The sequence below is a fragment of the Tinamus guttatus genome, unplaced genomic scaffold, assembly GCF_059628265.1.
Source record: "Tinamus guttatus ecotype Peru unplaced genomic scaffold, ASM5962826v1 Tinamus_guttatus_pri_ptg000277l, whole genome shotgun sequence".
NCBI classification, from domain to species: Eukaryota; Metazoa; Chordata; class Aves; order Tinamiformes; family Tinamidae; genus Tinamus; species Tinamus guttatus.
In genome coordinates, this window is record NW_028288811.1 from 450,702 (window position 1) to 473,658 (window position 22,957).

General features: G+C 39.1%; 1 protein-coding gene across 1 annotated transcript in view; it reads right to left on the minus strand.

Annotated features, from left to right (window-relative positions):
- LOC104575608 (erbin-like) overlaps positions 1–22,957 on the minus strand; it is an 85,038-nt gene that overhangs the window by 22,086 nt on the left and 39,995 nt on the right. Inside the window, exons 6-14 of the mRNA XM_088527304.1 lie at positions 22,523–22,612; positions 16,208–16,264; positions 11,895–11,958; positions 10,014–10,088; positions 8,905–9,049; positions 2,801–2,873; positions 2,151–2,280; positions 1,919–2,034; positions 728–797 (exon numbers count right to left, since the gene is read on the minus strand). Of these exons, the coding sequence (XP_088383430.1) occupies positions 728–797; positions 1,919–2,034; positions 2,151–2,280; positions 2,801–2,873; positions 8,905–9,049; positions 10,014–10,088; positions 11,895–11,958; positions 16,208–16,264; positions 22,523–22,612 (820 nt within the window). The remainder of the gene's footprint in view (positions 1–727; positions 798–1,918; positions 2,035–2,150; positions 2,281–2,800; positions 2,874–8,904; positions 9,050–10,013; positions 10,089–11,894; positions 11,959–16,207; positions 16,265–22,522; positions 22,613–22,957) is intronic.

Below are 22,957 nucleotides of genomic sequence, written 5' to 3' on the forward strand. Positions count from 1 at the left end.
ACTACATTTGAAAACTGCTCTGCCTTGTATTAACCCCTCCGAATAATTTTTATGAAACAAAGTATTTAACAGGTATGTCTTTGACAGACTACTGGTAATGCAGGAACTCTTTCCCCCTCCCCCCCCGCCTTTTCAAAGACAGGCAAGCATTGGATATTTGAAAAATACTCAGTTTCTTGCTAGGACTGCCCTGAAACACACTGATCTGGAACACATACATGTATTTAGTCATTTAAAGCTAAATACACTATGGTCCCAATGGACAGGAAAGATGCACGTGCTATAAGCAGAGTTACTTCACAGTAGCTTGAAACATGGATAGTTGGAGTCCAAACGTGGGCAAAGAGTTTAGCACAAAGGATAGAGTGCTAAATCTCCTCAAAGGAGACTTATGTACTGCGGAAGAAACAGGGCAGGACATATCAGAATACTAGTTTATCAAGCACAACCCTTCCTGCTTTACCAAGCCCTAACCAAGATGAAAAAGCAGCTACATCTGTTAAACTGCATTTTCTAACACACACAACTTTGCCAGAAATAAGGAAGTCTCAAGGTGGGTATGTTCAGCATGGTTTAGTTACACAGAATTGACAAACTCTTGTCAATAAATGAGTGGTGCATATCCACAATACCACTTTTTATTCATTAAACAGATGACCCTACACCAGCTCCATTAGAAATAAATCCAACAGTATTCTATTCATCCACATCAAAAAAAGAAGTTCACCTGATTTTCTGACAGCCACATAGCTGTGAGCTGCTGCAGTTTTGTAAAGGTAAAGGGCAAGTTCTTCAGTCTGCAATTTATAAGAGGAAGATTTTATGTAAGTATCCTTACCAGTGCTAAGACTGTTAAGAAACAATGCTGCATTAGTGTGTAAGAAAAGCTTGCAAATGCCTTTCAAAGATATTGTTAAAAAAATAACTACTGACAGCTGAACAGGCAATAGCATTTAATTTCAAAGCTATACTTTGAATTAATAAAAAAATATATTTTTTCTATCCTGTATAGCAGGCACCTTAAAAGAACTGAGACTATTTAACTTAGTATAGCATACATACCTCCAGCTGAGGGGAAGAAGTAGTTAAAAAAAAGAGAGAGAAAAAAGAACTACATCTGAAAACCACTTCTGAGAGAAAAAAAAGAAAAAAGAAAAAAGAAGAAAAAGAAAGAAAGCGCTGCCCTCAAAAACAGAAGCTCTGACATTTACAGATCAAGCAGCATGGAGAAGCCAAACTAGAAAAACAAGAGGGAGAACCTGGTTATATTCATCTCTCCCAATGCATTTAAATTTAGGAAATTAGCAGGTCCCAAAAGAGAAATGTTTTGTCAGTTTGAAATGACCTGCTGTAAAAAAAAAATACCTCCTTTTCCTCCTTGACTAGCACATTCAGTATTTTACAACACACGCTGATAATGTTTTGTCTTCGCACACAGTAAAGGCAGCATTATATTTGAATCTTTCTGAAGTTAAAAAACTAAGTTTTTAGAAAATAACTGAATTTATTTTCTATAAAAATACATCCAAACAATCATGAATATAGTGAAGCTATAACATCAATGTCATTAAAACTACACAGCTTTATAGAGCAGCTTCATACAGCAAGCTTCAGAATACAAGAATAATAAAACCAGTACCTATACATGCATCTCAGTGTCTGCAGTAAACAGAAAGAGCTAAGTTTTTACAAAGTCAAGACATCAGGAAAGTGTGTATTATACCTTACTGTAATACACTGAAAAGAGCAGAAACCCAACAGAAACTGGAACACTATGGTGGGATAAGGAAAGATAGAAAGTATATTCATAAAAATTCCTCTACTTAAAATTTAGAGGTTAGACATCTGCTACAGTACAATATATGCAATGCTATTGCATTTTATGCAACTCCTACATGAATGAATATAATGTGCAAACCTATTGTCACTTAGATTGATGACTCTCAATTTCTGCATATCACCCATATCTTCAGGGAGAAATTCAAGCTTATTAGAATGAAGAAACAACACTGTTACATGCTTCCAGTTTCCTATCTGGAAAGAAAAAAGAACATTGATCTTCACAAGTCAAAACAAATTTTTGCATTTTTGAAAATAACAACTATAAAAGCTATATTTTCTCTAAGTTACAATTAGGTTTATTTACATACCTCTGGTGGCAACTGTGTTAGAAAGTTATGATCTGCAGCAAAGGTCCTTATGTTAGTGAGTTGCCCAATAGATGAAGGCAATGTTTCAATCTCATTAAAACTACAGTCCAGTTCTTCTACTGATATTAACCTGAACAAATAAAGAAATGGAAGAAATGCATTTAATTTTTACAGAAGTTTGTTCTATGCACTTGTTTTTAAAAATCCTACTGGAACTGAACTGAAAAAATCACCTTCTTACATGTGCTTTTCAGATCAACTTTTATAACCAGGTAATACAGGTCCCATCACTTGCTGCAGTTAACTAACACAGCGGCAGCTAAGACAGCTGGACTTTATTCTTGCAGGATGCCCCAAAACACTTGCATGAACTGCTAGCCTTCACAACCACATTTGCATTGCTTCCTCTCGCATTCAACTTTCCACTTATAGATTGATGCTCATGTTAATTCATGAGGAACTACATCTTTTGATATTAAAGAACACACATACAGCTGCTGACCAGACTGCCTTCAATTTATTAAGGCATCACAGTAATATGTAATAGATAGGTCAAGCAGAGAAGTGTAAAATCATTCAAAAGAGCAGCTGTTCTTACGGAAAGGCTTGCAGAAAGGTCAGTTACTAGTTTATTCAAGCAAAATACTTACCCTCCTATAGAGTCCGGCAAGTAAATTAACTGGTTTTCATCAATTTTGAGTGTTGTTACCTTCTTCAAGAAACCTGTTGTAAAAAACAACAATTAATTCAAAAAGAACATTAAGGTTAATTTAAAAATAGAACTGAATTTTAAAAAGTGAAATCACCATGGATGAGTCACCACATGTTCTGCATTCCCTGAAATCCCAGCACAACTATTGCGCTATAAACCTACTACAAAAATAAGAACATGGGCTTACAGAATTTGCTTGCCAGTTTACCATCTATCAGCCATAGAAGAAAAAGTATATATTTAATAAATATTATATATATATAAAAGTATATTTGCTCTATGGTACAGTTGGCATCTTTTCATTTAAAAAACTCTGAAATAATATCAGAAATACGCCAAACCAAGTGTAAATATACAGCTATGTGTAGAGGAATGGTTAGAGAGGCGCGGACATGGCTGCCCAGCAGGCCTGCTCAATTCCAGCCTTCAGGTTTCAGTGAAAGAACAAAGGGACTGCTAACTAGGAGATAAGGAAGTAGACCAAGGTCAGAGGGAATAAAAGAGCTGTTGAACTAAAAGGATGAGCTAAACAAGTAAGGGGGGCTGTAAGGGTCTTAGTTAGATCATTGTCTACCAGTTAGGAGCCTGTGTAACTACATCACTAACTGTTAGAATCATATAAATGTACTGCATGTAAACTAATAGACGAAGTCAGTTCCAGCTTCTATGAAGTTGCTGTCTGGCATTCCTGACCCGCTCCAAACTGCAACAAGTGGCGCCCGAACAGGGACAAGATTCCGAACAGGGTCTCGATTCCGAACAGGGACTAGTGCAGGGACCTGGCACGACAGTGCGGGATTCCGGAGGACGACGTACGGGTGCAGCCGAGTGATCGGACCAAGACGGGGACCGGAGCGGGTAAGCCGGCCGTGATTGCGCACACGGAAAAGACGGCGTTGCGGGGCAAGAAGCTGGGGCCCGGGAGGGAAAGACGGCGTCAGGGGAGGGCTAGAAGCAGAGAACCCGGTGTATGTACAAAATGGAGCGAGAAGCTGCTGTACAACTGCTGCTGTACTTATTAGCAAAGAGGGAGGCAGCAGTGAGCGTGAAGAAGCTGTATGAGCTGTATAAATGGGCTAGAGACAAGGGACACTTGCAAAGACCCAAGCTGAAGCGAGGGGGTTCTGAGCCCCACCATCGCCCAAAGGACATCACAGGGCCACCGCCGGATCGTGAGCCTCCCGAAGCTGCGAGCAGTGTACCTGTAAGAGCCTTTGCGAGCACTTCAGGACCGGGACCGGCACGCCACCGAAAACCGCTGGTGTCTGGAGATCCATTGCCAACCCCCCCAGCCCATGTCCTCATCTGTGCCGGTGGCACCTGCACTGTCTGTGCCCCCACTCCCAGACCACCCCGTCGTGCCTAAGAACGGCCCGGCTGGGTCCAGGACTTGTTAGATCACCTTGAAAAAAGGAGAAGGGGGGCCAGGGAAGAAAAGGCGAATGAGATCAAGGAGACTTATGTTGCTGAGGGCTTGACAACAGCCAGGAGGGAGGTGCAGAGGGGTTTGATCTGTCTTTTAAAGTGGGGGTTGAAGAATTGTAATGCTTTAAGTGAGGACAGAAACCGTTATTAGGGCTATTATTTCTATTTGCTATGTTCATCTCTATTATGTGTTGTATCCTTTGTATATTGATGCCGACACAAGGTATGGTTGAAAGGTGGAAATTTGTATGATCTGTAGAGTCATAAAATTGTTGTGCGAAACAGAATCCAAGACCTTGAGAAAGAAGATGTTTGCCTGCCCAGGCTGAGAGATAAGGAGCATGGAGGCGGCTGCTCAGCCAGGCTCACAGCCGACCTCCTCCAAAAGCAGCTGAAGGCGGCTGCTCGACCAGGCTTGTAGCCAACTTAATGGCAAACATCCTCTAAACTAATTTGAAGGTCAAAACATCCGAGAGGGAGGGAGATGAGAAAGGCAGGACCCTCGGACTGACGGCTGGGACCACTTACTGGTATGCGCACCTGCGCGACCAGGAGGGAAGGTTATGTGACTGAAGGCGGGTTTGTCCGCCCCCTGGTCTGTCTGCTGGCACGTACTGGCCCTACGTGGCAGGATGCACCGGGCATAAACAGCCAGTGCAGAAAGAAGGGGGGGGTGAGACTCCTAACACTGAGACCCACGTTGTCTCTGCGGGGACGCCCGCTGAGTTAGGAGCCTGTCAGCAACCCTCTAATCTGCCAACTCGAGAGAATGTTCAGTCTCAGTGTCCTGCCGACAAGTATTACCTCATGAGTAATTAGGCATACTTTGCTTCTTTAACGTGCTTTCACCTGAATATTCATAGCCACTTTGTTCTGTGTGATTATTGCCGAATCCCAAACCCATTTGCAACCTAATTGGCAACGAGGATGGGATTAGGCAATTGAGACAGTGGAACTCACTAGAGGAGTGCACAGCTACGTGAGGTCGTGCCACTGGGTAGAAACTGTGTTTGTGCTGTTTGTGTGTGTGGTCTTTAGATCTTTATTGTGTAATATATATATCAGCAGAGAGGGCTGAATGAGCACAACAGGAAAGTGCAGAATTTGAAAGCGGGAAAGCCAGGAATAACTCAGACTATGGCGTCCCCACGCCCCACCAGTGGAGGACTGGGAGCCGTACTCTGACTTGTATCCTTGGAAAGAGACTAGGGAAATACTTCAGCATGGGAAACAAGAATGAAGCGACGGCCAAACTCCAGTGCAACTGGCATGGAAGGACCGGCAACAGTCCTTACAAATTGTAAAAGCCTCAATGCTACTGGAGTGGGGGCCTCCTTAATATATGGAAATCCCAAGCAATTTCTGGGGAGAAAACCAAATTGAAGCTATGCAAACATAAACAGAAATGGAAATCGAGAACCTTTCAAAATGATTAGGACATCTTAATAATCGATTTGAAAGCTTGTTTTTTCACCATACTATTGCATCCTGAGGACCATGACATAGTGGAATGTATGAACCAAATGCTGAAATGCCAACTATATTAAGAAAAAAAAAAGAGAGAGAGAGAGAGAAAAAGGAAAAAAGAAAAAAAGAAAAAAAGAGAAAAAAAAGAGAAAAAAAAAAAGAAAAAAGAGAAAAAAGAAAAAGAAAAAAGAGAAAAAAGAAAAAGAGAAAAAAGAAAAAGAGAAAAGAAAAAAGAAAAAAGAGAAAAAAGAAAAAGAAAAAAGAAAAAAGAAAAAGAGAAAAAAGGGAAAAAAGAAAAAGAGAAAAAAGAGAAAAAGAAAAAAGAGAAAAAAGAAAAAAGAGAAAAAAAGAAAAAGAAAAAGAAAAAAGAGAAAAAAGAGAAAAAAAGAAAAAAAGAAAAGAGAAAGAAAAGAGAGAGAAAAAAAAGAAAAGGGAAAGAAAAGAAAAAAAAAAGAGAGAGAAAAGAGAAAGAAAAAAAAAAGGGGGGGGGAAATTATGCCTGCAGAAAAATTGGCAAGAGCAGAATATGTTTTAAAATTTTGAGATTACCCCAGGACAGCCTAGTCCCTCTGATGGTCAAACACAGGGCTGGGCTAAAGGGAGCCCTGACAGAAGTAAAGTCGGGTCCGTGTAAGGTGATGCTGAGAGACTAGAACACCGGAAAATGGACGGGACCTTTAGACTTGATAACCTGGGGAAAAGGGTATGCTTGTATCATTACAGATGCTGGAACCAGATGGGTGCCAGCAAAATGGGTGAGACCTTGGCTGGAAACAAACTCACATACATCAGATGTAGCAGGCAAGCAACCGGTACCCTAGCTGTGGAAAGTGTGAGCCTGCAGAACAACAACATGGGAGGAAGAAGTGTTACTGTTCTTGTTAGCTGTATATTGTGGCTGTTAGGAGGTAACGTTACTTTTAATGCTATTATAGAAGCTGATGCTACTTTTAACACTAATGGATATGTTATGCTTCTTAGGCATATTGTTAATTATACTCAAGTTAAGAGTTGTTGGCTTTGTGGGACAGCAGACCAATTTGATGCACTGGTGTTAGGTATTCCTTTAAACAACTGAACAGTGTTGTAGAGCGACAAGAAAGGGATCTTAATAAGCTCCAGGCAGAGGTGGAAGGTCTTGAAGAAAGGAACAGAAGTGTCCAGGCAGCACTTGACAGTGCTTACAAGGAACTTGCAGATCTTCATAAAGCTAATGCCACAAAGGACAGTGAGGCACAAGAGGCAGCCCTAAGTCGGGAAATGAAGGCAAAGGAAGAACTTGGTTTAGCTTTGGAGAAGGCCCAGGATGAGGCATGGCAGCAACAAGAAGCTTTGGCGATTCAGGTGGCAGACCTGCGGCTAGCGGTGCAACATGCAGAACAACAGGTAGCAAGAAGAGAGGACTACTTACGGCAGGAAATCAGTGAACTACAACAGAGACTGCAAGAAGAGGAGAGTCGGAACCAAGAACCGAGCCAAAGTGTTACATCTGCTACACGGCCACTGCTTCGGCAGATAGAAAATTTGCAAGCCATGCTGGGAGCGCAAACCTCCTTGTGGGAAAAATTGGAAAAGAATCTTTCCAACAGACTTGGTGAATCTCAAGCCCTTTTGGCAGCAGCTGCCGAAAGAGGACGGGCTGCAACAGAAGAACTTCTTTCTACTAAAGTTCAGATGTCTTCTCCTGAATCCCAGAATAGTCTTTTAAGGCAAGAAAATGCTCGTCTCCAGGCTCAACTAGAAGGGGAGAGAAACAGACTGAAGAAAATGGAAAATGAGAACAGTAGATACGAGGTTGAACTGGAAGGTCTCAAAGTTGAGTATGCAAAAACCCTTGAGGAGGCAAGAGGGGAAAAGGAATGGTGTAACGGAAATGTTACCCACAATACGGGAACTATCCGGCTTAGGAAGCTTCCCACCGGGTGGTTTTTGATATGGGGGAACCGAGTTTGGGCTGGCATTCCGCCCCAGCCTATGGGTGGGCCTTGCACATTTGGTCGCCTTGGTATGATTTGGTCACACGGCCCTCCGGGGAACAGCAAGACCCTGTTAAGGTGATCAAAAAGAGCAGCGAACTCTTTTAGCTCAGAATGTGAGGATAGCGTTGATCTCTGGAGCACTTGGGGGTCTTCGTCCCTGGGGTATCAGCCACGCGGGCACACTGAAATATTGAGCTCCTTGCCTGCTAGGCCTTGAAACAAGCGAATGCAACCAGTACTGTGCTTAGTGAGCTGTCAGATGATTTAACCCAGGTACAACACGTTGTACTGCAAAACTGTGCCACTATTGATTTCCTGCTTCTTGCTCATGGACATGGGTGTCAGAACTTCGACAGAATGTGCTGCATGGACTTGCAAGATCACTCGACAACTCGGCGATACATGGACAACTCCACGACTTGACCAAGCATACGGAGAAAGTAACAAAGGATGCGGGATTTTTCGGTCTAGACGGACTAACGGACTGGTTAGGAATTGGAGGATGGATAAAATCATTGATGAAATCGCTGTTAATGTTGTTACAATGGGGACTGTTGCTTGTAATTGGCTTAATGATTGGTTGTACCTGTTTGCGCGCTTTAATGTCATGTTTGTTAACTGCTTTTTCACACAATCTGAATCTGACACCTCAAGGCTGGCTTGCTTCCTGGGGTCACCTAATCTAAAGAAAAAGGGGGAATTGTAGAGGAATGGTTAGAGAGGCGCGGACATGGCTGCCCAGCAGGCCTGCTCAATTCCAGCCTTCAGGTTTCAGTGAAAGAACAAAGGGGCTGCTAACTAGGAGATAAGGAAGTAGACCAAGGTCAGAGGGAATAAAAGAGCTGTTGAACTAAAAGGATGAGCTAAACAAGTAAGGGGGGCTGTAAGGGTCTTAGTTAGATCATTGTCTACCAGTTAGGAGCCTGTGTAACTACATCACTAACTGTTAGAAACATATAAATGTACTGCATGTAAACTAATAGACGAAGTCAGTTCCAGCTTCTATGAAGTTGTTGTCTGGCATTCCTGACCCGCTCCAAGCTGCAACAGCTATGTGTTATAGCTTTATCTAAAACTGGGATTTTAAATCAACTGGAAATACGCAACTGCTATTTTAAATTCTAAGTGTTCTGTGTCCAAAGTCTTAGAACACATAAGCTAAAATACAAACCAATGGACTCTGGCAGTTGCTGAAGTGAGTTGCTGGATAAGAGTAGGTCTTGTAGACTTTCACAACCTGAAATACCTTCTTCAACTACTTCTATGTTGTTTTTAGAAACATCCAAGTAGGTCAGCTGTTTCAAAGTACCTATGAACTAAAAAGAAAAGGGGAAAAAAGAATTCTAGGGAATGCAAGTTACAAACAAAAATGCCAGTAGTTTTGACAACAGAGCTACTAAAATATTATGTCACAATGAAAGATGAAATATTTATAGGCTGGATATTTGATGTAAGATTGTATTTCAATCTTTACCACACACTTTCTTTGGTGCAGATATGCATAGTTGATCTGTTTCCACATCTACAGACACACTACGGACACACTACAGATATTCCACAGGCCTGAAATGTAGATACAGTCTTCCTGAAAAATTGAAGCTTTTGTTACACACACCCACATTCAGCTCTTCTCAAGGAAGGATTAGCTGAAGTGATACCAGGGTAGGGAAGACCACAGGTCAGGCAGAAAGCCCTACTGCTTTTCAAGACGCAAAGTAGACCAGCTGCTGACCAAATTTCCACTGCTGTGGAACTGTCTTTATGTTGTGGTAAACAAGTACTGCAGCAGTAGGCCATCCTTGACTCTAAAAAGATGCCAGGAACCTAGATCGAAGCAACAGAACACTTCTACAGGAATTTAGCCACGGTCTGCAGATACATAGCATAAAGATAAGAATGACAATTGCTTACTCTGCTGCAAAATTCATAAAACATTGAAAAAACATCTGTGAATTCCAGTTTGTTCTCTTATACAAAAAAATATATGTACATATATATATATTTTCCAGAAGGAAAGTTGGGCAATCCCAAAGTTGATCTAGGTATTTTTACACATCCATCTGCTGGGTTAGAAGAAAGATTTTATAACCTTCAGTGACAGAAGAGTCATGTAGTCTCTCAGTGACGATTAGTGGACAAGTTAAGCAGGTGCACTCAACCTTTTGGCTTAAGGCAACATTAAAAATATGCAATTACTCCAACGTAAAAGCCAGCTGACAAAACAAATACCAGTGTAAAACTGTAATAAAAACAAAAATTTAAATCAATAAAAAACCTTACCCCTGGGATAAGTGTTAGTCTATTACCATCCATCCAGAATTCCTTTAACCCACTCAGTTGTTCAAGTACTTCAGGCTGTAAAAAGGAAATTTTTAAAGCTTTATGCCAAAAAGGTCAAAAGACAACATAAGTTCAATGATGCTTATGTCTGCAATATGAAGTAATACCTTTCTATAGCTGTTAGACTTTTGTTCCATTGGATCATACATTTAAACTCAGCTATTATTACTTACTGAAATGTGAATTTACCCTAGATATACAAAAATCTCTTGAGAACTTAACCAGAGCACTAAATGATTCTTAGTAGAAAGGATAAACCACAGATAAACCACAATTCAGTGTGCAAGTCCCTCTCTCACATAGCTCTAAAAAAACTTCATTTTCATGAATTTAGAATAGCTTTTTTTTCCAAATAGACACAAAGTTGACAAGACACTGAAGTAGAAAACTGAAGAACAGATTTGAGGTTTTTTTTAGCAGCAAACAAAAGATGCAGCTGTATGATGGCATACAAATCCTATCTGTGAAGCAAACTGCAGGATGTGCTCCCATTGCAAACTATTATTTTTTTTAAATACAAACATATTCTGTATTAACAAAAGACAGGTCCTTTCAAAAAAAAAAAAAAAAAAAAAAGTGTTGCAAACTTTCTGTGCTTTTAGCAAAATATCTTAACGAGGTAAGCTTCCAGTACTAGGCTTCTCTAGATAAAGTTCTGGGAGAGATGAAGTAATCTGCCCAAAACAGACCCAGCCAAGGGATTTAACAGCCTATACTTAGTCCCTGACCATTCGCAGTTACTGAGGCCTGAGCATGTTAGTTTAAGGCTCTAACAGGCTGATCTACACTGTAATGAGCCTTGGGCAGTAACTGTAAGACCAATGAACAAACCCCGATGTCTCCTCTGTAACTGCCAAGCCTTGCAGCCCCACAAGTGTTAAGTGTGTCAAGCACAGCCTGACCCGTGGCCACAGAAGTGCCTGCTGGTGGCACAGAGGGCTGACTTCATTGCATGGCAGGTCAGGATACCTCTCCAGATTTTCAAACTGTTAAAACTCCTGTGCACATGAAAGGTTTAAAAGCAGCGGGATGTTATGTGACTATAAATGCAAGGGGATGTCTGTCTGTGACACCATGAACAGGAAACAAACACGCTGATCCGTGCTGAAGGAAAAATGTGGGCACCTCAACTAAAAATAATACTTAGAAGAAAACTCAAGACAAATTTGTACCAAATTAACAAAACTTCCTTTGGATCTACGTAGTTTGGCCACTCTAATAAAAAGCATGTTGCCTACAGCTTACACAGAATTTGCAACATTTATGGCCATAAACGGAAGCATCAAAAGTTCCACAGGATCTTAAGGGAAAATTTTCTTAACAGTGAGGGTGACAGAGCACTGGAACAGGCTGCCCAGAGAGGTTGTGGAGTCTCCTTCTCTGGAGATCTTCCAAACCCGCTTGGACGCAGTCCTGTGCCACGTGCTCTAGGTGACCCTGCGTGTGCAGGGGGGTTGGACTAGATGACCTCTAGAGGTCCCTTCCAACCTTAAGCATTCTGTGATTCTGTGATTCTATGAACAATAATAATTTAAAGTTTATTATAAGCCAAACCATTCTGTCTGTAACTTAGACCTAAAAAAATTAACTTCTTGCCAATACTTCAGTCCCGCCATATCACAGTTTTATTTTCAAAGTAAGAAATGAAACAAACTTAAGTATAAACATACAATTTTTTAAAGAGGTTCCATAAAATAGTGTACAGTATATAGAATCTTTGTTCAATAGCATATTTTCACAATTTGATGTTGACTAAAAATAGATTAAAAGATACAGAGAGATCAAAAAGATTCAAAGCTCTGCTATTTCAGTAAAACTCACCACTTCTGTGAATTCATTACTTCCTAAATCCAGTCTCTCCAGCTGAGTCAGTCTGGACATGGTTCTGCAGTGGAAGGGGATTAATAGGATTTAAGATTTAAGAAAATGCCAGTTACATCCAACCTTTCTGTATTCATACAGATATATCCTTTTAATCAGTATTAAATCTTGAAGTTGTTCTGTAACCAGAAAGGTCAAATTTCTTTCATCACTCAACGAACATGCCAACAAACCAAGAGTCTTGTACAAAGCATCTATAGATTAGTTCATGAGAAAAAGAACACTACAACCATCTTTATGATAAAGAGTATCTCAGTAATATTGCTCTCTTTCTTGACTGTCACAGATTTCCTCCTAAGGTCGTGATCACCAGAGAGTTCTCCAAAAAGCTACAAGTGGTTAACATTGTATTTTCCTCCCCAAGAAATAGTTAATTGTTAACTGTGTAATAGTTAGCTAAAGCAGAAAAGATGACCATTGAATCACTGTAACAACCAACACCTTTCGCCCCTCCCCAGGCTGTTCACACAAAGTGGCTTCCGCTATGATCTGGAATCCTAATTACTTCTCTAGTCTTAAACCATATTACTAAACTGGATTTCATGACAGATCTATACTCTTTAAGCCAACTCCTGGCAAAGGCTAAATGAATGACTGGAATAATCATTAAAAAAAAAAATAACTTTCTTCCAAGGTGTGTTTCTGCAAACTTTTCCTCCTATTTAAGTTTGCTCTGGGGACACCATATATGCTCAAAAATAGTCTGCAAATAATTCACCCATATTTTCTTTCCTTCCTGGCTGGAGTTGGGCTTTTTCTGTTCCATTGCAGTGCATAAGATCATTCACTACATTTGCGCATCAAAACTTCGGGTAGTTATCATGCAAGTAAAATTCACACACCATTAAGAACAGTTACTTTATCACCAATTTATTTTAAGCTTCCAGAAAGGCCTTAGAAAGCATTACAAGCTGCCAGCAGGATAATTCAAGGATTCCTCAAGCATTCCTCAAAGGGCTCCCCCACCACCGCCACGAAGGCAGGCACCATCACTACTCTTTGCAAGATCCCTTATCGCCCTTGGCTCCCCAAGCTGTTTGCTTAATTTACACTTGCTTCAAATAACATCGTTTTACCTTTCCCATATTGTTTATAGAGCCACAATTGCTTCAGCCAAAAAGCAAAACATCTAAAATACTGAAAGCATTAAAAGTAATAGGAAAATTCAGCAGAAATTGAAGAGGAGTGGGTGAATACGGGACTGGAGGGGAGGGAGGAGAGGATCTACTAGATCACTGAGTCACCGCATCTATTTCTACCTCCGGCATTGCATTATGTAAGCTCTTTCATAAACTTCTAACACTATTCATAATTCATATTATTGAAATTGCTGTCAAATCAATGTCACGCTAACAGAACAGGTACTCTAATTACGCCTCACATTCTGAGGCTGTAAATAGATAACTTCACCCAGGCTAACAATACTACCTGCTTCAAATAGCACAGAATTCAGGAGACATGAGTGATAGCAAGATTAGGCCCTGAATCATCGTAATTACCCTCTCAAATCAATTGCTTCTTTTTAAAAGCTACTCTTTTTATTGACAATCAGGCAGACATGCTTAAAAATTAAAAAAAAAGAAAGAGTGAAACTTTTAAAGTTCAACATTTTCTATGTGCATCAAACTATATTCTCAACTTTCAGGTACATGGCAGATGAACTGCCTCTCAAATACTCTCTGCACACTTTAGCTCTCCTTTCAGTAGAAATATTTTTAGTGAGCTGGTCTGCACTATGATACTGCCAGTTTTGCCAGTCTCTGGCTATGGATAAGCTCCAAGCAAAATGATGCATTTGGCACAAAACAAGGTTGACTTAGCATTTTGGCATTGATTATCTGTTCTGATTAACAGTCTTCCAAGTGCTTTACACTTCTCTGTTAAAAATTACGTGCATGCTGAATTTAGCAGGAAGGCTAGGTTGACATTGTAAAGATTTTTGCATATATACTTATGATTACAAAAACAAACAAAAAAACCCTAATTATGAAAATATTGAAAAAGAGCAGCAATGAAACAAGAAATTTTTAAAAATATGTTTTATAGTAAAAATATTTGCAAGCACCACTACATGCCATCAGCTTCAACAACGCATTTGATTTTCTGAGCTACAGTTTAAAGTTATTCTGTTTAAAGATGTAGTCCACGTTCTTTTTGGAACATATATTCAGGTTTTGAAAACTATGCAAGCTAGAATATCACATCAGTTTCTGGTTTGACTCAATAGCTAAAAGCAAGGTCATAGACCACTTTGTGGGCTAGGCCAATTAAACAGATGCATCTTGCTGAAAGGCAGATTGACCTCTTGCATACAACTCACACCATAGTAAGTTTGTCTCCCTAGTGTACATCAGACATAAACAATGTATTTTTCCAATGCCTCAGTGTAGTAGAATGTTTAATTATGTGTTTAAATTAAAAATAAGTAGTCTCAATAGCTTTAATCTCACTTAATTAAAAACCACAGGAGCACCAGAAGAGAACAATTAAGATGGCAGTTCAGCTTGTACTGTAGCTCATTAGGGAAATACTACTGAGGACATCCTCACAACAGCTGAGTTTAGTTAGGCAGCTAAGGGCGAAACCTTGGAAACACTGAAGTCAACAGGAAAAATTCCCAGCAACTCCGACCAGAGTAGTAGCATTAAGCTGGAACACATTACAGCATTCCTGTAAAAATGTCTTATCAGTACAAGAGTCTTCTGTGAACTACTTTGGAAAAAAAAGAACAAAAGTAGGCAATTCATGCTATTAGCATTAATTATGGCAATTAAGGTCAAGGTAATTTCATAAACAAAATCTACATTGTTTGTTTTAATCATAGCTACTGTTCCTCATTTAGGAGTAACAATTTACATAGCCAGCATCCCAAATTACACATCCTCTAATTTTGCTACTGAAAATGAATGATATCATAAATAATAAAGAAAGATGAAGAAGTATTTGCAGCAGATGAGTAAGTAACAGAACTCACATGGTAAAAAAAATTTTAGCTTACTCTTGCTAGTGCTACAGTTCATTCCAAATTGGAGCTTTGGCACTTTGACACAGCAGTCACAGTATGGCATGCAGACACCAGACAAAAGTGGCACACAGCTCTGACTGAATATGCTTGCTTCTCATGTGAGCACAAAGCTGACTGGAGTCACCAGGAAAACTCGTTTCTGCACTTGAAGGGCTCACACCTCATCTGATTACATAACAAGTCTCTGCTAGCACCTGAGCTGGGCAGCGGGAACCTTCTTGTGTTGGCTCCTTCTCTTCTACCTCCACAGCTGAGAGCTGCACCTCCTTTTACCAGTTTCTGCTGCTAACGGAGGACATCTTATACTGCACCTCACAGCATATTCAGCACCACAGAGCTGGTTGTTCATGCCCCACCACTGCAATCTCTGTCGTCCTCCTTCCTGACCTGCAGTCTCCTGTTGCACGCTTAGGCTTCCAGGTCCAAGCCAGTACATTCACAGCACTGCTCAGCTCACATATACACAGGAAATACAACATTGTCACCACGGGTTTGCTTGGTGCAAGGGTTGTGCAAGACAGAGCTTAGGAATATTTTTAAAAAAGCAACACAATTCAACTCTCACTGTTAATCTAGAATACTTCACAATTACAGAAAACGTGGCTGAGGAAAATACTTCCGTTATGGAAGCCTGGAATGTTACAGAATATGTACTGTGTAAACAGATCCTATGCAACACAATACAAAACAATTACTTTTTTCTTCCAGTAGTGAAATACATAAACAATAATAAAAAAATGTTTCCATGGTGTGATTCATATCCTCAGTCATTCTGAACAAGCATCTCAAATCCCACATTCCATTTAGAGATTTTGGTAGTTAAATACCAATGCCTGAGTTTCAGGCACTCAGCCACCACAACAGGACCCCAACAAGCATCTGAGCCCCAGCACAGTGCAGTAGGTGGAAAATGGACACCTCAGAATGATCATCCTGAAACACCCAGGGGCTGACTTGAAAGCTCTATCAGTGCATCAGAAATCCGCAGAACTGGATAGAGACAGACATCTTCATGTACAGAAGGGGGTGCCAGGGAAAATAAAAGCATCAGTATGAAAGGGAAGCCTGAAGGGAAAGACCCTCTTGTTACAGAATCAAAGTGCCAAGTTAGCAAAATATTAGTAGTAAAATTATTACTAATAGCAAAATTAGTTAGCAAAACATTATTAGTAAAGCCGAGGGAAAAAAATCTAGAAAATATTTTAAAACAATTTAAATCTGTACTTACTTTGGCAATAATTTTAACTGGTTTTCTCTAAGTTCCAATATCTGTAGTTTAGTTAATCTGTAACAGAAAAAGAATAACATTATCACAGTATACAGTATTTTGTGACAAATAATCCCAGTACTTGCTTATATTGTTAAGCTTCGGTTTTATAAAAGTGGATAGGTTGGGAATAATTGTTGTTCAAGAATACAAACGCGCTTTATCCAGAAATCAGTATGTCATTCTCTTCACTACTAGGATTGGGTTTTTGTGAAGCAGCTGACATTGCTTTTCTGCACCTTCTTGAATTTTATTTATTCCTGCATCCTATTGACAGCAATCATTTGACTGGATTCATAATGAGCATATATTAACCTCATATACAAAAATACACATAAAATGAGGAAAAGATTAGTAAATAAAAAATAAGACACAGAATTTCTAACAGAGGCCTATGTATTGAATGTTATCACATACTCTTACAAAAAGCCTCCGAAGAGCACCTGGTCTTCTATATGGTAAAAATGACCTTTAAATTCCTCTGGGATTTCCTTTCCTTTCTGTTTCTAGTCAATTGCTTAATTCATTTTGATATTTTACATTAGAATGCAGTTTGACCTCTCTTTCAGAGAATTTTTATGCAAGATAAAATAACCTCTATCTCTCTGAATTTGACTGCCTGGCCGAGATAAGTTCAAAGCAGCCTTGGCATTCAAGCAGTTCACAGTTTCCAACAGAATTTTGTTGATTAGGACAAAAGTGACAAGATTCTGTCTTTATTAAATGAAACACAGTAATTGAGTTTGGCTTAACTCAGAGAGGGTCATAAGCACAAAACCTTCCCGTGACCACCTAGCAGCCCTTGTACACCGCAAAAACAGGGTAGTAAGCTGCATGACTCAGGAAGGAGTGAACAGCACAGTCTTTCCTGAAGGGGCTCACCCAAACATGGTATAAGGAAGCAGACAAAAAGCTTAATTATTATCAAGTAATAAGAAGTATATTTATAGTAAAGATAGAAAGCCCGAAAATATTTTCCCCCTCAAAACATTCTCTCATTTATGGATAATTTCAAAAGAAGCGATGAGCTGCATCTATGAACAACTTAACATTAACCTTGAAGCAGAGCAGAGGTCAACCTAGCCCAGCATTGTAAGCAGTAGTTGCCATCTGGTAACAACTGCTAGAGGAGAACCTTGTCTCCCTGCCTTTTCAAAAAAACAACCTTTTAATGATGCCAAAAGAATGCCCTAACATCCTTTGGGATATCTTACCCGTTACAGGAGCTGTGAAACTAGCACGTACCAAATTCAGCTCAGACAACGCTTCAGGGAACTGCAAGTGTCCAGAATTACAAAGCACTAGGGACCTAATTTTGTACTCTTCTACTTACATGCTGTAACACAGCACAACAAAATAGCCTGCCTTCAAAGGACTGTCCTGGAACCAGTTGTGCCTCTTCTCTAGCAGGAGGAGAAAAATGTCTCATATCCTCATCATCAGCCCAAGCAAACTGAGATTATTGCAAAATTTGTATTTTTCTGGTCTCTTCTTCCAATACTAGGAAAATGATAGGTTCTTCTATTGGTCCATTGCATATCAGTACCTTTATTAATGACAATAAAGTTCATACTGTTTGCAGTTTTCATTATTAATAATCAATATAAAGGATTCTCAAAATACGTCAGAGAATAATCTGCAAGAAGGAAGCACAGTAGTCTTTTCTCTTTGGAGACTGCAGATGTTGCACCTGATATCCCTAATGATGTCCCTTACTCAGCAACAGCTCGCAATCTCTTTTGGTATTACAGCACCCCATTCCCACCTCAGAACGAGACTAGTCTTTGAAAATGCAAAGTGCTTAGGAATACTGCAGAAGAGGACACACACGATTTTCCCACCGAGATACCAATTCTTCATGCACTTGAAAGAAGTGATATCAGCTCAACCTACCCAATTCTCCTGATGCAGATTATTAGCTCCTCAAACATGCTCAGTTTTCAGTAGATTTATAGCAGGGCTGTTTTTTAACAATGATTTAAAAATAAATTTGCACATGCAAGCAACTCCAGAATCCTTTCTTCTGAGGAGTCTTCAACAGTCACACACTGGAGCACAAGGCCCAGCTACTGAATTCCTTTGAGGACAAGGAAAATTGCCAGGCAGTGGCTAGTTTATCTTTGCAATATACATATGCAGTCAAACTGCAGTAGAGGGTAGTGAAAGCCAACCTCCAGTCATACACTGAACTGTGTATTAGCAAATTCACACTTCACTGGTTTTAGCCTGAACTCACCCTATTACTCTCTTAATAAGCTACTTCTGTGAATTTAAAGACTGCCTTTGGTGATAGAGTTAGAAATCTTCACAGCTTTGTGACTCTGTTTCATGTGCTACTGTCTCATCCTAAAAGACTGGAGATATAAATATCCAATTCCTCTTTGTGTGTAGGGCAAAAAGGTTACTAGAGAAACATTTTTAGCCTCTGCTGCCTGGAAGCTATAGGTTGCATCTCAACTAGCAATTTTCTTGCAGTATTTAACGAGAAGCTTTGGCCTGAAGCAGTTGTCACTTCTCCCCTTATGTCTGGGAGGGTTAATTCAAGTTTAATATAGCAACACACATCAAATACTCAGCCCTGCTTTTAATGGCTGGTGCAAACTTACCCACACTTAGAATTTGTATCACTCTAATGGCACTGAAAAAGCAGGTTTTAATTTGGGATAGAAGCATAGACCAGTAGTCCACCAAAAAACTAAGGAAGATAAAAATCATAATGGTAAAATTTACTTTACCATTTTACCGAATACTTGTAGGAAAATATTCCATTTCTCAATTATAAGAACCTTTAACCACAGAAATGCTTTAAATGACCTTAAAACAAAGCTAAAGGCAGCATTATTTAAGTATATTTTATCTCAAAAAAATAATTTCAGGATTGTTGTTTTAGGCAAGCATTTTTTAATATGTGGCTTATTTATCCCTCTCTCAGCATCCCTCCACCCCCCACCGCCCAAAAAAAGAAAGAAAAAAAAACGAGAGCACTATATGAATATCTTGTTCAGGGTATGCTCAATCATTTTCATAAATCTGAGTTCTTTTCTTTCAGTAGAATTGGACACTTGTTACTAATTAGGTCTCCAATTGCAGCATCATTGTTCATTTATGCAAAAATGAAAAAGAGCCTAAATTAGATACTAAAAATTTTCTTTGCTTATGCCCTACAAATTCTCAAAAAGAAGACTGCAAATTAATTCACAGCAACAGCACAATAAAAAAAAAAAATCTCTGAAAGGAAAAGCAATTATCTCACTATTGACAACATTTTCCAAGTTTTTAAAAAGATGCCATGGGCTGAAAATAAGTTCGTTGCTTATTCATCAGTACAACTTAACCCTGCTTCTCTCTTATTTCCCCTCCTACTTCTGTAGCACACTACTTGTGTGCTATAATCGATAAAAGAAAAAGTAATTGCTATTCAAATCCCCTGTTCTTCAACAAAAGCATAAACCAGGAGCTACCATACCTTTCCTCTATCCCATTTCACATAGAGGAAAGTGCCCTACAAAGCAACCAAAGAAATAAGCTGCAGTTATGACAGCTGTGCAGGCATAGCCAACAATTATTACTTTGCTAAGAAATCAGAACATACTTTACATAAAAGTCACAGTTTAAGCCACCCAGATTATCTACTGTATTCTGTTTAGTGTAGCTATCGGCTCTTGTTTCCTGCTAGGTAAATAAAAACTATCAAAATATTATCCTCCTATATCTCAATATTAGCTTCCCGTGAGCTTCAAGTTTTGGAAGCTGTACTTTCTGCATTTGTATATTTGAATTTAACTACGTATTATGTGCTTAATAACAGAAAGATTTCTTCTTCGGTAGCCGTAACACCAACAGATCTCCAATTTGTGCGCACTGGCAGCCTGGCTACCTCTGGGATCCTGGCCAGTCTTGAGGAATGCAAATCAGAATTTGGGAGTGGAGGAAGCAGTGCTTCAGCACCTCAGGATTCCAAAGGACCTGGCACGTTTAATGACTAGTCTGGGGATTTTTAATAAGCCTAACAGGCTGGGCTAATACGTTACTGAAAGATAGCAAATATATAATACGCATAGAAGGAGAAAAAAAAAAAATCAAACAATCTGAGGTCTTTAACCTAAGCTCACTATTGTGCAAAGCTTTAACACAAATTCTGAAGGACAATCAAACGTGGCAGCAAACACATTGTGCCAACAGTAATTTGCATGACAAAAATTTCCTTTGCTATGTGTTAGGTGGCAGGTTACTGACAGAGGTACTCAGAGACCTATTTTGGGACTCATTCAGTCCATTACTTCTAAAGCAGCATTCTTAACGCAAAGCACAGAAGAAATGTGTTGGCCATGCTGGCTGATACAACAGAAAACAGCAGTCACTATCAATGCAGAGAATTATTAGGACTCTCGAAAGAAGAAAAACACAGCCTTGAGCACTGGAAAAATATGGACTGAGATGCCACAGTGTGAAGTTCTATACTTAACATTTCCTTAGTGAGTCACTGGTCAGATCAATTCTACTGCTCAGGGCACTGATTGATCTGGGGGGAAACAATATTGAGCAGCTGCAAAAAAAAAGGTGGTAGAACGCTAGCATGCAGCCACAGCCATTTCCAAGAGAAACAAGTTATCATGACACTGCACAAGGCCATGAAAAGATCTTGATTTGAACTTAAAATATAGCTCCGTACACTGTCCTCTTGGAGGGGGAAAGCAAAAAGCAAGAGATTGAGATTCAAACTGGAACAGATGCATGAAATGATAACTTGAGGGCTAGTCCTGGATGGAAATAACAAAAAGAGATCAATATCCTGAAAGCTTCTATTAGTTATTTTTGCAAATGCATTCCTGCATTCCAAAGTATAAAGTTATATCTCAGAGCAAACGCAAAAGTTTTTATGTTTAATTACAAAGCTGTGGGATGGTAACATAGTCTGATCATCATCCACACAAGGACTCACTATCAGAAGAGGCTGAACTTCAGTTGGGAAAAATAATGCTTAATACAAGATCAAATGAGGCAAGCATTAAATCACCATTTTCCCTTTATATGTATATATGCATGGCAAAAAAGGAACAGTGACATCAATTAATTTTTACTCAGATACCTCTAAATTAAAAACATTTTTACCAAATGCCAAACATTACTCAATCTCAATAATATGAAGCATATTTCTAACTGATTTATTCCTCAGTTAACAGCTTATTAATGACTTCACTACTTGCCTAACCATTAATCAAGTTACGGTCCACCAGAGGTGATACAGAAGACAACAGTTTTAAAGAAAAATTACAATGAAACTGTAGTGGATTTTTTTTAAAACTATACTTAAGATTAACTTCTCAGAAGATCAACTGTGTCAATCTTAAATCTTCATTCTTAATTGTTTTGTACTGAAAAAAACCTGCCCTTTTGGTTAGAAAAAGGACAGAACAAGGTGTACGCAATTATTAAAATACTCAAGGATAAAAAAGGCCAGTCTCACAGATATTTCTTTCTATCAAATTTCTGCACCCCTCAGCCAAGAGGTTTTCCTGACCTCCTGCAAGCTGAGCTGACCCAACTAGTACACAACCTAAGGCAATTGCTTTCACAGCCATATGTCTAGTTAAATAATAGCCATATTTCCTAAAAGAAAGGCCTGTTGGACATGGGATAGCACACAAGAGCTGCATGCACTAGGAAAGAGAAAATTGAAAACAATAGAAGCAAAACAGAATTAACTGTACAGGAGAACAGGACGAACAATGCTCATCTGTGAGTCCTTCCTTTTAGTTATATATTTTACTCGAAAGATTATATTCATTTTTTAAAAATAGGTGGTTTAGTATTTGTCTCATTTAAATTATCAACTGCAATAATTTTATTTAGTCCTGCATACCATGACTCTCAGACAGATTCCTGACAGTGGAGGAATTACAGATTTTCCTAAGAAATCTGCGCATCCCAGAAAGGACAAACAGAATGACAGATGTCATTCTAGCTCCTTTCAAGCTTCTAAAAGATGACCAAACTACTTCAGAAGTATTTGTCTCCCACACCTGTACTTGAGTGGTAAATACAGCAAGTATATAAATAGGTTTTATTTCTTGTCTCTTTATAAACATTGTCTTTTCAAAAGCCCAATGACAGCAATGGTGATAAACATTTAATATATTAGTTTAAAAAAAAAACAAACTAAAGAATGTACACTTCATCCTCTTCCCTTGACCTCTGACTTTACTTGAGAAGCAGCAGAAACTGCTCTGCATAATTCAAAAACGAATGTAGATCCAAGCTTCAGACTCATCTTACCTGCCAAAGTTGGCTGGCAAAAACTCAAGAAAAGCATCATTCAGGTATAGCTGTGTTAGGTTTAACAGTTGGGAAAATCCATCGGGAAGCCTGTATAGAAAAAAAAAGTAGTATTTTGTTTCACTAATATTCAGTGCTTTGTCATCCTTTCTTAAGCAGCAGCACAGCATTGGAGTGCAATTGTAATATATTGATAGCTTTTAAAGTATTCCCAGAACTTTTATAAAAATGCATGAGCTGGTTTGCTGTAAAAGTAGTTTCAAATTTATTCTTTAAATAATGAAGGCAATATCTACAGGCAGTAAGAACAGACATCATCTTCCTACTTATTTGTGATCTGACACCTAACATAGAAGATTCACTCACTAGAGATGATTAAATAAATTAAAATCTACACAATACTGCTTTTTACTCCCAAGGCAATTACTTCTAAAG